At 37.5% G+C, this 12,982-nt stretch overlaps 1 protein-coding gene across 3 annotated transcripts in view; it reads left to right on the top strand.

Moving 5' to 3' along the window:
* The window catches only part of PLCB1 (phospholipase C beta 1), a 471,912-nt gene extending 459,177 nt beyond the window's left edge, over positions 1-12,735 (top strand). For 2 of the 3 annotated variants that reach the window (XM_083362231.1, XM_083362232.1), the window contains one exon: positions 10,131-12,735. In XM_083362231.1, coding sequence (XP_083218357.1) covers positions 10,131-10,355 — 225 coding nt within the window. In that variant the 3' untranslated portion in view covers positions 10,356-12,735. The remainder of the gene's footprint in view (positions 1-10,130) is intronic. The other variant, XM_083362233.1, reaches the window with a different exon arrangement.
* Positions 12,736-12,982: the final 247 nt, after the last annotated feature.

The following is a 12,982-nucleotide window of genomic DNA, read 5'->3' as shown; positions in this document are numbered from 1 at the left end:
TTTTAACAGAATTGGAAAATTACTGTCAGGACCCACCCCAAACCACGTCTTAGGAAAACAAAAACTCTTGGAGTCAGTTCTAGTCCAAAAGGAATCTTTACTAGGACATGCTTGGTTGTGGGAATACAAGACAGGACTTAGTATTGTTTTACAAATTGAGATTTTATAAAGGGTACCCGGTTCAACCCCCCTTCCCTCAACCCCATTTGGTCAGCCCCCATCCTTCTACTTCATGTCATCCCTTTCGTGGGGGAAAAAAGGAACTTCGAATCTTTATGGTTATTGCTTTCTTCCTCTCCAGAATTAAAAGAAGTCACAAGCCAGATGCCTTCTTCTCTAACCCTCCATTTTGTTCCCCCCCAGTTCAAAAGGTTCCCTTGGCCTTTGAAATAACCTAAGGCAGGCTGAATCCACATGCGCTCCTCCTTCCTCGGGAGATGGCAGAATCCATAGGGGGGGGGATAATGTTTTAAACATACATTTATGAATGTGGTATAAATGGATTCTGACAATTACAACATGTACATTTCTCACACACAGACACCCCTACATATCATTACATTAGTCTGCACGTCACTTTTATATGCATAACCCTGCTCAGATGTTCTGTAAGAGTTTTGCCTGTGAAAAAGGAAGAGCTGCCCAGCTCCCTGAAGTCTTTCCTTGCCCTATTTTTTACTACAGGCAGGGATATATTCATCCAATTAGTGAAGCTGAATTGAGCGGGTGGAGCTAGTCTATTCATCCTTACATGTTCATCTGGGGGGGAAAAATTAAGCCCAAAGACAGTTATCTTGGTGCCTGTCTTGTGGAACAGAATTACCTTCCATTGTTTATTATATTTTTATAACACCAATACTTTTCAACATGTATTAAAATACCCCCAGCTGCCAATATATTGCAGATACACAAAAAACAAAGAAAAATTGCAATGATTACACACACACACCCAAAAAAATTATGGCTTTCCCTCACATGGGTTTAAGAATACTGTTTACAGTATTGCTTTAATTGCTTTGGAAAATATAAAATGTTCCTATAGTTTCCTGTTATTGGATCTATTGCTGTATTAAGGTAATAGTCTAATTTATTAATTTTATCAGTAGTTAAGGAACTTTAGAGGCAAACTTTAAATCTTGCTTATTTGATGTAGTTATAAAATTCAAAAGGCAAGCTTACACTTCTCCTAAATTATACACAGACTATTTCAGGGATAAATAATGACTTGTTGCCAGAGATAGCTGATAAACACACTGTAAGATCATCATTCTTTAGGTTCCAAAACATTAAACTGTAGTTCTTTATCCCAGCCTTCCTATCTTGGCACCCTCCCCAAGTCTTCCATCCAGCTAGAAAATTGATTGCATATTTGTTTGGGAATAAATCTCACTGAACGTAACATTATAAGACTGATAATAATTCAAATACAGCGTTTATCCAGTTTGGTGTAATTAAAATATTTTTGTCAATGATATTAAAGTAATGTGTGGTTTTTTAATGTCTTTCTTAGGCCCCTACAGTATTATTTATGATTTTATGATTTAACTGAATGAAATCTGTTGGATAAGTATTCATTTTCAATAGATTAAAATTACCAAATAGAACTGTGCAATATAATACTCTTCATATACTGTCCCCAGATCTGCCCCCCAAAAATAATGAAGAGACCTATGATTAAGTGAAGGTTATTCTTCAATATTTTCAATTTCTGTTATTTAAAAATTTTTTGATAGTGACTACTTTGAAATAATCCTCTTTAAGCTCTCTATTAATTGCCATACTATAGAAATAATATGTACTTAAATTTGCATGGAGTAAAAATTAATTTAAGCATGGGGGGGATCTTGTTTAACACCTTGTAAAAGAAACAGGATAATTAATTGGCAGTGTGTGAATCAAGGCAGACAGACACAAATGCTGGTGCTGTAAAGCAACTTCCTAGGCAAAGGATTTTATGTATGAGTATTGATAACAAACAATTGTGTCATTTATTTTTACCTTATTACATTCTACAGAATACAGTTGTGGAAGTTCTTGTGCAGAAGGATGGTGGAGGTGACGAGTTTTGGTTTTATTATTTCTTTCTTTTCTGGTTTTTTATTGTTGTGTTCCATTTTTTTTAAAGATGTGTGGCCCTAGAAGTCTTTTCAATCAATCAGTCAATAAATAAATATGTGAAAATCTATAAAGATCACTTCAGGAACAATAACAGGAATTGAAGCTCAAGTTACCTTAGTCTTAATTTTTTTTAATTTTATTTTTTTAATTTTTTCACAGTTCCTTTAATATACCACAAACTAACCAATGAAATATTAACGTTTTTTCAAGTATTTAACATTAGTTATATCAGTAATGCTGTAGGTATTATATATCGCCATACATAAATACCTTAGTCTTGTATGGTAATATTATCTGGGAGGGGTGTGGGGGGGTTATTACATTTTTTTTTAAATTAACATTTTTACTTTAGTAGGGAATAGCTATGAAGACTGCTTGCCCTCATTTACTTTATCCCATATCAGTGGTTCTCCTTTTCTTGAGCGATGCTCCAAGGAGGTAACCAAGAATTCCAGAGCCTTGTAGTTTTCTTCAGTGTTGATGGAGCATACTTTAAATATCTCATTGTTTTTGTTGAACAGTAACCATGTGAAGACAATGCCAGTTGTTTGCTAGTTAAACGTAATGTCACTAACAGGATCACACAAAATTTGCCATTCTCCAACATCTTTCCTTGTCAGTCCTTCTAGGCCCCCCAGGTAATTCAACAAAACACCTAGAAACAGAAGTGTAACATTCAAGCATCAAGACACAACCCTCAGTTCCTCCCATACTTGTTAATGAGAAACAATCTATACTTGTGCCTAATCAGCGTGGAATCCTTTAAATAGATTTACACAGGGGTTTTATATCCAAAATAACTTTTTCTTGCCTGGTACTTAATTAAATAGTCTTCAGTTACTTCCTGAGATTTTCACCAGTCTTTACTGCAAAAGATCAATTTAAAATTTATTTCAAAGATTGACTTTACAGCTACTTAAATAACTGACAGTTCTTGTTACGTCAGCTAACAGTTAAATAGGATAAACACTCAAGCCTTAAATAATCCAAAGCTTTTCTTACCATTCATATTTGCACCGGCTTAGCTGTTTTTCACGATATTTAACCGTAGTTTTGTTCTCACAACTAGTCTGTTTATGGAGTGCCTTACACAGGTCATGATAATTGCAAAATTTGTTTCTGGTTTACCTGTTAAATTGGCTATCTCCAGTGCTTTTTTTGTAAACAAAAAAAAGTGCTGGAACTCACACACGTCATACAACCTGCCTTGCCTACCCTACAAGGTTTACCTTTGTAGTTGAAAAAAAACCCTTCAATTTTTAGTGTATCTAAAGGACTAGGATTTTGTTCAAAGTAAGTTAATACTATTAATGTTACCATGCACTGTGTGGCTTTAAATTACAAGAAGGCATTTTATTAATCTTTGGGACATTTACCACTGGCATACCCATTTAGTTTAATGAGTGGAAAATCAGCTTTCTATGTGGAATGAAATTGGCCCAATAAAACAAAATTTGGTTGCTTGTAAAAGATTGAGTTATTTTTAAGAAGTTGTCAAACAAGGTGGAAAAATTTACATTTGGAGTTTAATATGGATATTGACTTGAAACAAATTAAAGTTGAAGCTTGGTCAGTGAACAGTGAAGAGATTACTTTTAATTTACCTTTAAGTTAAATCCAATTTAATAAATAGATCAGATCAAACCTCATACTGTAAGTCTATCTTTACATCTGACCAATACATAATTAATATACATTATTAATAGAAATACCTCCAAATCACAAGAGATTGGCTTTACTCTTATTCTTCCCCTCTGCAGTTTGAATATAAAGTATAAAAGACTAAAAAGAGATTTTCGTAGACATCCCAGCCTTTGAACTACCCATGGAACCGAAACAGCAAAGTTTTGCTATCAGTCAAGCTTCCACACCAGCCGCCTTTCTTGCCTCTCGCTTCACCTCGTTTTAACCTCACACCTCACCTTCTGTAAGGGAAGGCAAAAGGCTCACTCACTCTTTCGTGAAAGATGGCCTCCAATGTTTATGTGTCTCCCACCGCCACCATTGGCTTCCATGCCACATGGTCTGACCTAGCCAATCAAGTCACGCTCTGGCTGTGGTGCTCCTCCTAGAGGAGGCAGACAGCGCCAGAGCAGACCCCGCATGCACCGTACCGCCAGTGGGACATTTTCAAAAACAAACAAGGATAGGAAGGGAAGCGATAGGAAAAGAACGCAACTCTGGAAAATCCATCAGAAAAAGGTGCTGGAACGCCATTCCGGTGTGTTCTATGACAAAAAAAAAGCCCTGGCTATCACTATGAAGACTTTGTCAAAGAATCAAATTATTGCCTTATGTCAGAATAAGACAATAGAATCACGACTCCTCAAAGTTAAGGTCTACAGTGAGAAGGGCTGTGTATGATTTTGATACTTAAGTGAGTGCTTTATGAATAATCAATTCATCTTTATAATACTAGAAAAAATCATCTCTAACAAACTAATGCCCATATCCTGCAACTCTGCATATTTATTGATGCTCTGCTATTTTCTTAGAAAACATCTCTCTCTCTTGCACATATGCATTCCTGCTTCCCTCACTCATGTTTCTGTCAGTGATGGATCAGTTGCTTTTTTATTTAAAATAAAAACTCTTGGCAGTCCCGATACTACTTCCTTATTATAATGGGATTACCCAGTAAAGTAAATGTTGTAAACCATTCTTTAGAACACCAGAAAAGTATTATACGGGGGTGGGGTGGGTGTGTATACTTTCTCCAGTTGTTTTTCAACTTGTGTTTCCTTGTTCATGTTTTATCTAGTGCTACAAACCATTTTAATTACTGCTTTTGCAAATATTGAACAATGGAGAAAATATTACAATGTCTTCAATCATTTATTTATTGGATTTTTATGTCACCCAGCTCCCTTATAAGATGACTCTGGTGATACCAGTATTTACAAACTGATCACCTCAATATTTGGCTTGAAATGGGAACTGCCTTTTTATTTTAAATACGCAATATAGCTCTTTCAAATATTTGATCAGAGGTTTTTCAGTTATGAAGAATGGAGTCCTCAAGAAAGGAAAAAATATTAAATCTTCCTCCTGATATTTCAGCATCAATGTGCAGAATCATACTGGAAGTTCTTTACTATTTACCATTGAAATGTATATGTAAACATGTATTTTTATTGCCATCCAAATGTTTCAAGAGTCTTTGAATGGCCTGTATTCAAAAAGATTACAGGTAATCCTCGAGTTATGACAGTTCACAGCGATCATTTGAAGTTACGACATAACCCCCTCCCCAAGTACTTATGACACAATCCCGAAGTTACAAATGTTACACAGCACAGCAGTCATTTACCCTTACGAAGGACCACAGAAGCGCTACAACATTTCCCTTGCCTATTCCCTCCACCCCCAGGTGTCCCCAGGCACTGGGCTTGTGGATACTCACCTTGCAAAGATCTCGCGAGCCTTTGGTTTCTTGGCCTGCTTCGGTGCTTCAGGCCTTTGGTGTGTTCGCAGAGAATAGAGGCCTAAAGTACTGCAAGTTCACACAAAATCAATAGTGCGAGATCTTGCACTACTGATCTTGCATGATCTTGCAGTACTTTAGGCCTCTGCTCTCTGCAAATGGAGGCCTGGATGAGATCTGTGGCAAAAGGCTTTGCCAACTGAGGGAAGGCCTGAAGCATCGAAGCCTTCCCTTCATTTACAAAGCCTTTTACCATCTTTGCAAAAAGCTTTGGCTCCTGAGAAGGGAGGCCGAGAGGGGTGTGCACATCCCTCCAGGCTTCCATTTACAGCAGCAAAGGCTTTTCCTCAAGGTCTTTACGGCCGAGAACGGAGGCCGCTGTAAACGGAGGCCCAGAAGGACACACCTGCCCCTCCTGGCCTCCATTTTCAGCAAAGGCTTTTGGCAAGGATGACCAGAGCAATCTGTCGCCCCTGCAGGCCTCAGCAAGCTTTTGCTCAAGGTGAAACCATAGCAGGAGAGGGGACAGCTCCCTTGATCGTTGAGATCTACATAAGGTAAATGACCCAGTTGGGCAGGATGTGGGGGAAGGGGAAGCATGAGATATCTCAGTGGGTCAGGTCGGTAGCAGTAGGCCCCCTCATGGCCTTCCTCACCCTGAGATACCTCGTGCACTTAATGACCCAGACATTCGATTAGCGAATGGGTGGGCAAAAGCAGGGAGTGGTCACATTCAAGTTACATGATTCACTCCTATGAATCCTTGGGTTACAAATGTAATTGGCAGGCTCCATTACGTTTATAACTCAAGCACTACCTGTACAACAGTGCTTGTTCGAAGTTACAACAGCACTGAAAAGATGCTTGACATTTGACTCATATTCAGGACAGTTGCAGTGTCCTGGGGTCATGTGATCACCTTTTGTGACTTATGACATGTAAAGTCAAGGGGGAAGCCAGATGCACTTAATAACCGTGGCAAGAAAGGTGGAGAAAAACTCACTTAACAACTGTCTTGCTTAGCAACAGAAATTTTGAGCTCAGTTGTGGTAAGTTGAGTACTATCTGTAATTAATCTTTAAGGAGGAAAAGTACTTTTTGGTTTATTTTCTGTAGTGCTGACAACTTTTACTGTTGGGACGATGCAATCCTGCCTTGTTGCACTTTACTGTCATTGGACACCAGAAGCCTGAGTTAGTATAAAGATTCTCCTCTTTCAGCTACTTTACTCTTCCTGTTTGCTACCTTCTTGCAAGGCTAATGTACTTCCAGATTTATTTCACTTAAAGGTAAACATTTTTGTCCTCCAAGGCACATGAAGCCTGTGAATAGTATTTATAAGAGCAGTGAGCTGTGATAATGGACCTTACCAGCCACCCCATATTTAGGAAACTCATTTGAATAAGAAATTATGCACTTGGCTCCTCGAGAATACCACTATATTGGATAAAAGCCTGGAGACTGATATATTCCTCAAATAGCTACATTAAATTACTTTCAATGATAGTATTAATGAAAATGAGGTAGCTTTCTGCATGGCTCACAGCTCTTGAAATCCAATACTATGTCTCTAAAAAAAGTGGGGGAGGCAGGCTGCTAGTCGTCTCGCTGAACTGCTTTCAGTTTCTCAGTGCCGTAATTAGAGCTCATGGTTAGGACTGAGCGATGGGATTAGACATTCTGTTTTTCATAGTGACTTTTCAGTAATCTCACGGGCCACTAAACTACCTCCTTAGAGTACAGTATCAATATGACATCAGTGGAACAGTTTAATTTGCTTGTTGTTTCCCAAACTACCTCTAAAGTCTTCCTCTCTCCTCATTTTTTTCTTCATTTCTAATTGTACTTCTGTGCTAATGTTAAATTACTTAAAATATTTCAAGGAAGCGGACATAACTCATTGCATACATGCTGATGATACTCAACTGTATATCTCAGCCCATGGTGAGTTAAGTGATGCCGTGACCTCCCTCTCACAGTGCCTGGAGGCTGTTAGGGGCTAAATGAGGAGCAACGGGTTGAAACTGAACCCTGGCAAGACCGAGTGGCCCTGGGTTTGGGGTTCTTTGGCCCATGGAGAATTGGCACCTTTTGGACTTGGATGGGGTGGCAGTGCCCCAAACAGACCCTCTGCGTAATCTGGGAGTATTCCTGGATTTGTGACTTCTGCTCAAAGAGCAGGTGTCACTCGTGGCCAGGAGGGCCTTTGCACAACTGCAGCTGTGGATTGTGTGCCAGATATGTCCTTTCTTGGACCAACAATCCCTAGTCATGGTCACTCATGCCCTAGTCACCTCCCGTTTTGACTATTGCAATGCGCTCTATTTGGGGCTGCCACTGAAGAGCATCCGGAAGCTCAAGTTGGTGCAAATTGCAGCAGCCCACATGGTTTTGTGCAGACCTTGGTGTGCACATGTGTAACCTCCTGCAGGAGAACTGCATTGTTGCTGATTTGCTTCCAGGTGCAATTCAAGGTGCTGGTTGTCGCCTTTAAAGCCCTTCCTGGCTTGGGACAGGTTATCTGAGGGACAGTCTCTTGTCAGGCACATCTACCTGATCCACTAGAGCAGAGAGGCAAGGAGTGTTGTGGGTCCTGTCCCCTAAGGAGATACAACTGGTGGGACTCAGAAGGAGGACCTTCTCCGTGGTGGCTCCCCGTCTCTGAAACACCATTTCCCTCAGAGATTAGACTGACCTCCACTCTAACACTCTTTCAGAAGGCACTGAAGACGTTCTGCCAGCGGGCCTGGGGAACCCAGAGCAGGATGGAGCCCGTTAAATGGCTAGTATGAATGTGTGTTGTTGCCAGGATGGGGGCATTGTTGTTGTTGTTATTATTTCTTTTATATCTGTAAACCGCCTTAAGTCGACATGTGTGAGTAGGTGGCAATATAAATTTTCTAAATAAAATAAAATAAACCCTGGACTTCCTCAGACAGCATCTTTAAAATATTTAAGGTATTTAGTTCTGATACTTTTATAAAAATAATAACAATCTTATCTTCTTTTAATAATTAATAGCTTTCCATATTTACAGTCTTGGGTTCCTCTATGGAACTATGTTCCAAAGCAGGTGTGTCAAACTGCCGGTGCACGGGCCGGATGCGTCATGTAGAAGCCGCGCCCATCCCATTGCCGGCAATGGCAAAACTGTCCCAATACGTCTCGTGACATCATGTGATGTCATGAGTTTGACATGTCTGTTCTAAAGTAAAATCATTGGATATTAAAAATGCAAATATTAATTACAAGTATTTTTACAGCTTGATAATATATGCATTTTTACTGGGAAGTCCTGTTTAGTTTTGTGGGGCTTATTTCAGGTAAATGATATGAACTCACAATCTTATGATCATGCATTACGCTCTGCCCCTGTTGAACAAATGTTTATCTGTGCCTTTTAAAAATACATATTTCTGTTCTCTTGGGAAGAATTCAGAAAATACCATTGTAATTGAATCTGCTGTAACTGAATATTAGGCCCAGCTAATAGCTTCCAGATTGAATGCCAACACAATTACAATTCTGCCTTCATAATAATTGGCATTTCTCTGGTGAGGTGTCACCAAATTAAAGTAATCATTCATTTCCAAATATGGTACAGCAGTTTGCCCATTTCTAAACATCATGGCTTACCATTTGAATTCCTATGGAGAGATTTTAAAACTTGCAATTCAACATTTTAAAATATTGTTTCTGACTCTAGATTTGTTGTGTGTCAGCACTCTTTCATAAGCAGTCAAATGTCTAATAATAACTACCATTTTATTAATTCATGCTCAATACTAATTACTGTTGAATAAGAATGTAATTGTCAAGTATTTATCAACTGGTGTCAGATTACTCATAGATATTTACTCTTTCAAACACTGGAATACATTTAATATATTTGTAAATCAGCAAATGCAGTTCAGTGGGTTATATCAGTGGAGCCTTTTTTACATTTTGTATAAAATTGACTTTACTTTTGATTTAGCATATGTTCCTCAGTATCGTGGTCTTCCAAAATAAGACTAAATAGCAAAGTAATTAACACAAGGATGCTACTGTACATGTTACTTCCACCAAGTTTCATAGTGATGGCAGAGATAGCAACATTTCTGCTGGTCATGAGACATATCTCTTATTGAGTCTTGAAATGAAGTCTATCCACTCATAAGATATCTTACATATATCCAGTACCCTCAGGATGGATTTCAATTCCCAGAATCTCCCTGGCAACATAGTATTTTATAGCAGTATGTCCAACATACTTGGAAAGCAATGGATGCAGATGTTTGATACCGAGGCATCCAGCATGATGGAGGTTTTTTTTAAAAAAAAAAAAGCAGGCTGTAATAATTAACGTTGTTTTGTGACTTTTGGTGCATGAACAACCTGCATGCTCTAAAACAATGGAGTACAGCCAATGGTAGGTTTTCTCTCTATCCTCATGCCAAATTCACATCTGGAAACATAACCAAAATGCAGCCCCTCCCCTTTCACCATTTGAAAATGTCAGTCAAGGGGGATTTTTTTTTTCTTGTTTGAAAAAAGCAAAGGTGAATCATTTCAATTTTATTTATGACAATATTCATCTCATTTCCAGTTACAGGCTGAACTAGATCAAGAATATCAAGACAAATTCAAAAGACTGCCATTGGAAATCTTGGAATTTGTTCAAGACGCGATGAAAGGCAAAATCAGTGACGATGGAGATCACAGCTCAACATCCTCTTCCCTGACATCCGATGGTGGGAAATTGAACCACAAACCACTGCAAAATGAAGAGCTAGAAGATAATCCAGGAAAAGTGTTTGATACACCCCTCTAACAGCTCCCACAAAAGACCCCAATCTCACATTACTCTGACAGGGCAACTTACCATGTTGTTCCCCAGGAATGTTCCTCTTTTTGAATGACCATTGGGCAGTTTCAGATATGGAAGACCTCTATTGGGATTGTACTAGTTTCTCAAACAAATAGTTGGGTGTGGAAATTACATTCTATTTGTAGGCCTTTTTTTCTTTTTAGTTTAATGCCATAAACCAAGAGGTTTCTCTGGCCATATTTACATTAGTCATTTTTAAACCACAAGCAGGCTGGAGCATTCTTTGGGGACCAGTATGCTTTGTGCAGGTAAATGTGTTTATACATCTTTATGAAACAGCTGTGAAACAATATTCCACCCACGGTTATCACAGTCTCCGTAATTGTTTGTTCCTTCCTTTGCAACTATACCTTGAAAGCTTTCGTCATCTTAACAATGGCACTTTGAGGGGGGGGGGGACATTTTTTTTCTTTAGCTTTCTGTGCAGTGATAGTTGGTTGTGCTGATTGTGTCAACAGAGAATTATCAGTGTTAGTTCTCTGTAATTGTGATAACTACTAGAATATATTCCCAAGCCAAAATCTCTTCAAGATATAATAATGTGATTATACATGCTTCAAATGTGACACAAATTCACATATGTATATGCGCATTCTGTCTCTGTAAATCAAAAGCGCAGGCAAGTTCTTGCTGAACTTTCCCTCATGCTGGACTGAAAAGCTTTAAAAAAGAAACTCATACAGTCATCAGTGGTAACTGATACTGTTATGAAATAACTGTTGCACAATCAGAATCTTTCATTTAGACTTCTGTACTATTTCCAAATGTAAGATAGATTCAAGAATGTTGCTTTCAGTTATTTTTGTGTTGCATCATTGACCTAACTCTTAAACTCTTATCTTTTTTAATCTATGGAACTCGCACGTGGAAATGCCGTTTCCCAAGTGTATAGAAACATAGATGTTTCAAAGTTAAAATATTTGTGAAAAAGAAAAGAATCAGAGAAATCTGATTAATCCTACCCTTTTGTTATATAGTTAACCTTAGAAAAGTTACTGTTCCATCCCCAGCATTCCTTACTGTCCTACCATGTGGATATTACTGAAACATTACAGTTTGTTCTGATAGTGGTAAGGGGTTGGAATACATAACAGCATATATGTAGTTTTTTTCCCTCAGGAGTTCAGTAAAAAATAACTTATTTTATTTAAATGCAAGCAATAAATAGAGATCAAACAAAACAGAAATTGAATTAAATGCTAAGTGTACATAGGGAAACTAAAATTTTGGCTAAACAGTATTTTTTTTTCATTACATCATGCATGAAGAAAAGTTGCACATTGTTAGAGTATATAAAAGATAAACTGCTTGTATTGTATGGAGTAATTTAGAGGATATAATGGAAATGGAAGGTTTCATTTTAATTTTAAGAAGATGACTCCTACATTTATTCTACTTTTGCACTTTGAAGATCAATATTATTAATCATTAAATATAAAACCTGGAAGGGTCAAAGTTTAATGCTGCATTTTCTAAGATAAAAGTTAAATAAATTTGTTTTAAGTTAGACAGGCTACAATAATCCAGTATTGATAACAGTTCTGTAGTTATTTCTTTGCCATGCTTGTATACTGCAGTTTCAAACAAGTAGGAGAAACTCTGATAAGCTTTTTAATTTATGATGTAAAGTTACCAAGTTAATGGTTGACAGAGTATATTATCAGCAGTGGTTGGTTTTCAGTACATTTGTAACTGATCATTGACTGTACTTACTTTTTTAATATCTGTACAGTGCCCTTTTTTGCAGTTGTAGTTTTAGTGTGTAATATTGTATATCTTGCATTGTTAAAACTTGCAGTAATATATCATTTACCATGAATATTACTTGAAATAAAGTAAGGTAATGAAAAAGGAGTCTATGATGTGAGAGTCTTGTGCCTTCTATGTATTTGCCTTGTTATGTGTTGAACATGTCAAAATAATATACTGTGGACATTTTGCTATAGAGAATAGAGCTACGTTGAATTACATTGGGATCCACTGTATACTTCAGATACACTACTGAGAATTATTTTAGTAGCTTAGGACAGACCTTCACACAGAGAATTTGGACATTTTAACTCTCTTCATGGTTGTAAGAGATATTTCTTTTAGATAGGGCTTGCTTTCATTTGAAACTAACGTTATTGAACATTGGTATAAACAATGTATGTGACTGGCTGATTGGACATAGTGGTTTTGCTTTCACTTAGAGAAAAAGTCATTTAACATGTATATAATTTAATTTTTCAGCCTTTAGAGATGCATAATTCACATTTTTTGTAAGAATCCTATGCAATTTTGTGGCATGATGTTTCTTCCACTTGTAATTTATGTGCTTTCATCACAGAGCCAAATAAAATTTCTTAACATTATCTGTACTTAATTGTCATAATTATCCAGATCCTAAACATCTTGGTGTTTGAAAATATTTCCTTTTACTGCTCAGCTGAGGGACAGTTTTATGTTTATTTCATGTTGGGAGCGGTGTTGAAGTTGCCAACAAGCCTAGCCATTGTTCCTCGTGAATTTAGAGAAAACTTCACCAATAAGCATAATCTATTTTCATGTAGTTTATTGTTTGAGATTTT

This window comes from Vipera ursinii, assembly GCF_947247035.1.
Source record: "Vipera ursinii genome assembly, chromosome: 1".
NCBI lineage: Eukaryota > Metazoa > Chordata > Lepidosauria > Squamata > Viperidae > Vipera > Vipera ursinii.
The sequence above is the reverse complement of the archived record's forward strand: the minus strand, read 5'-3'. Positions and strand labels throughout refer to the sequence as shown.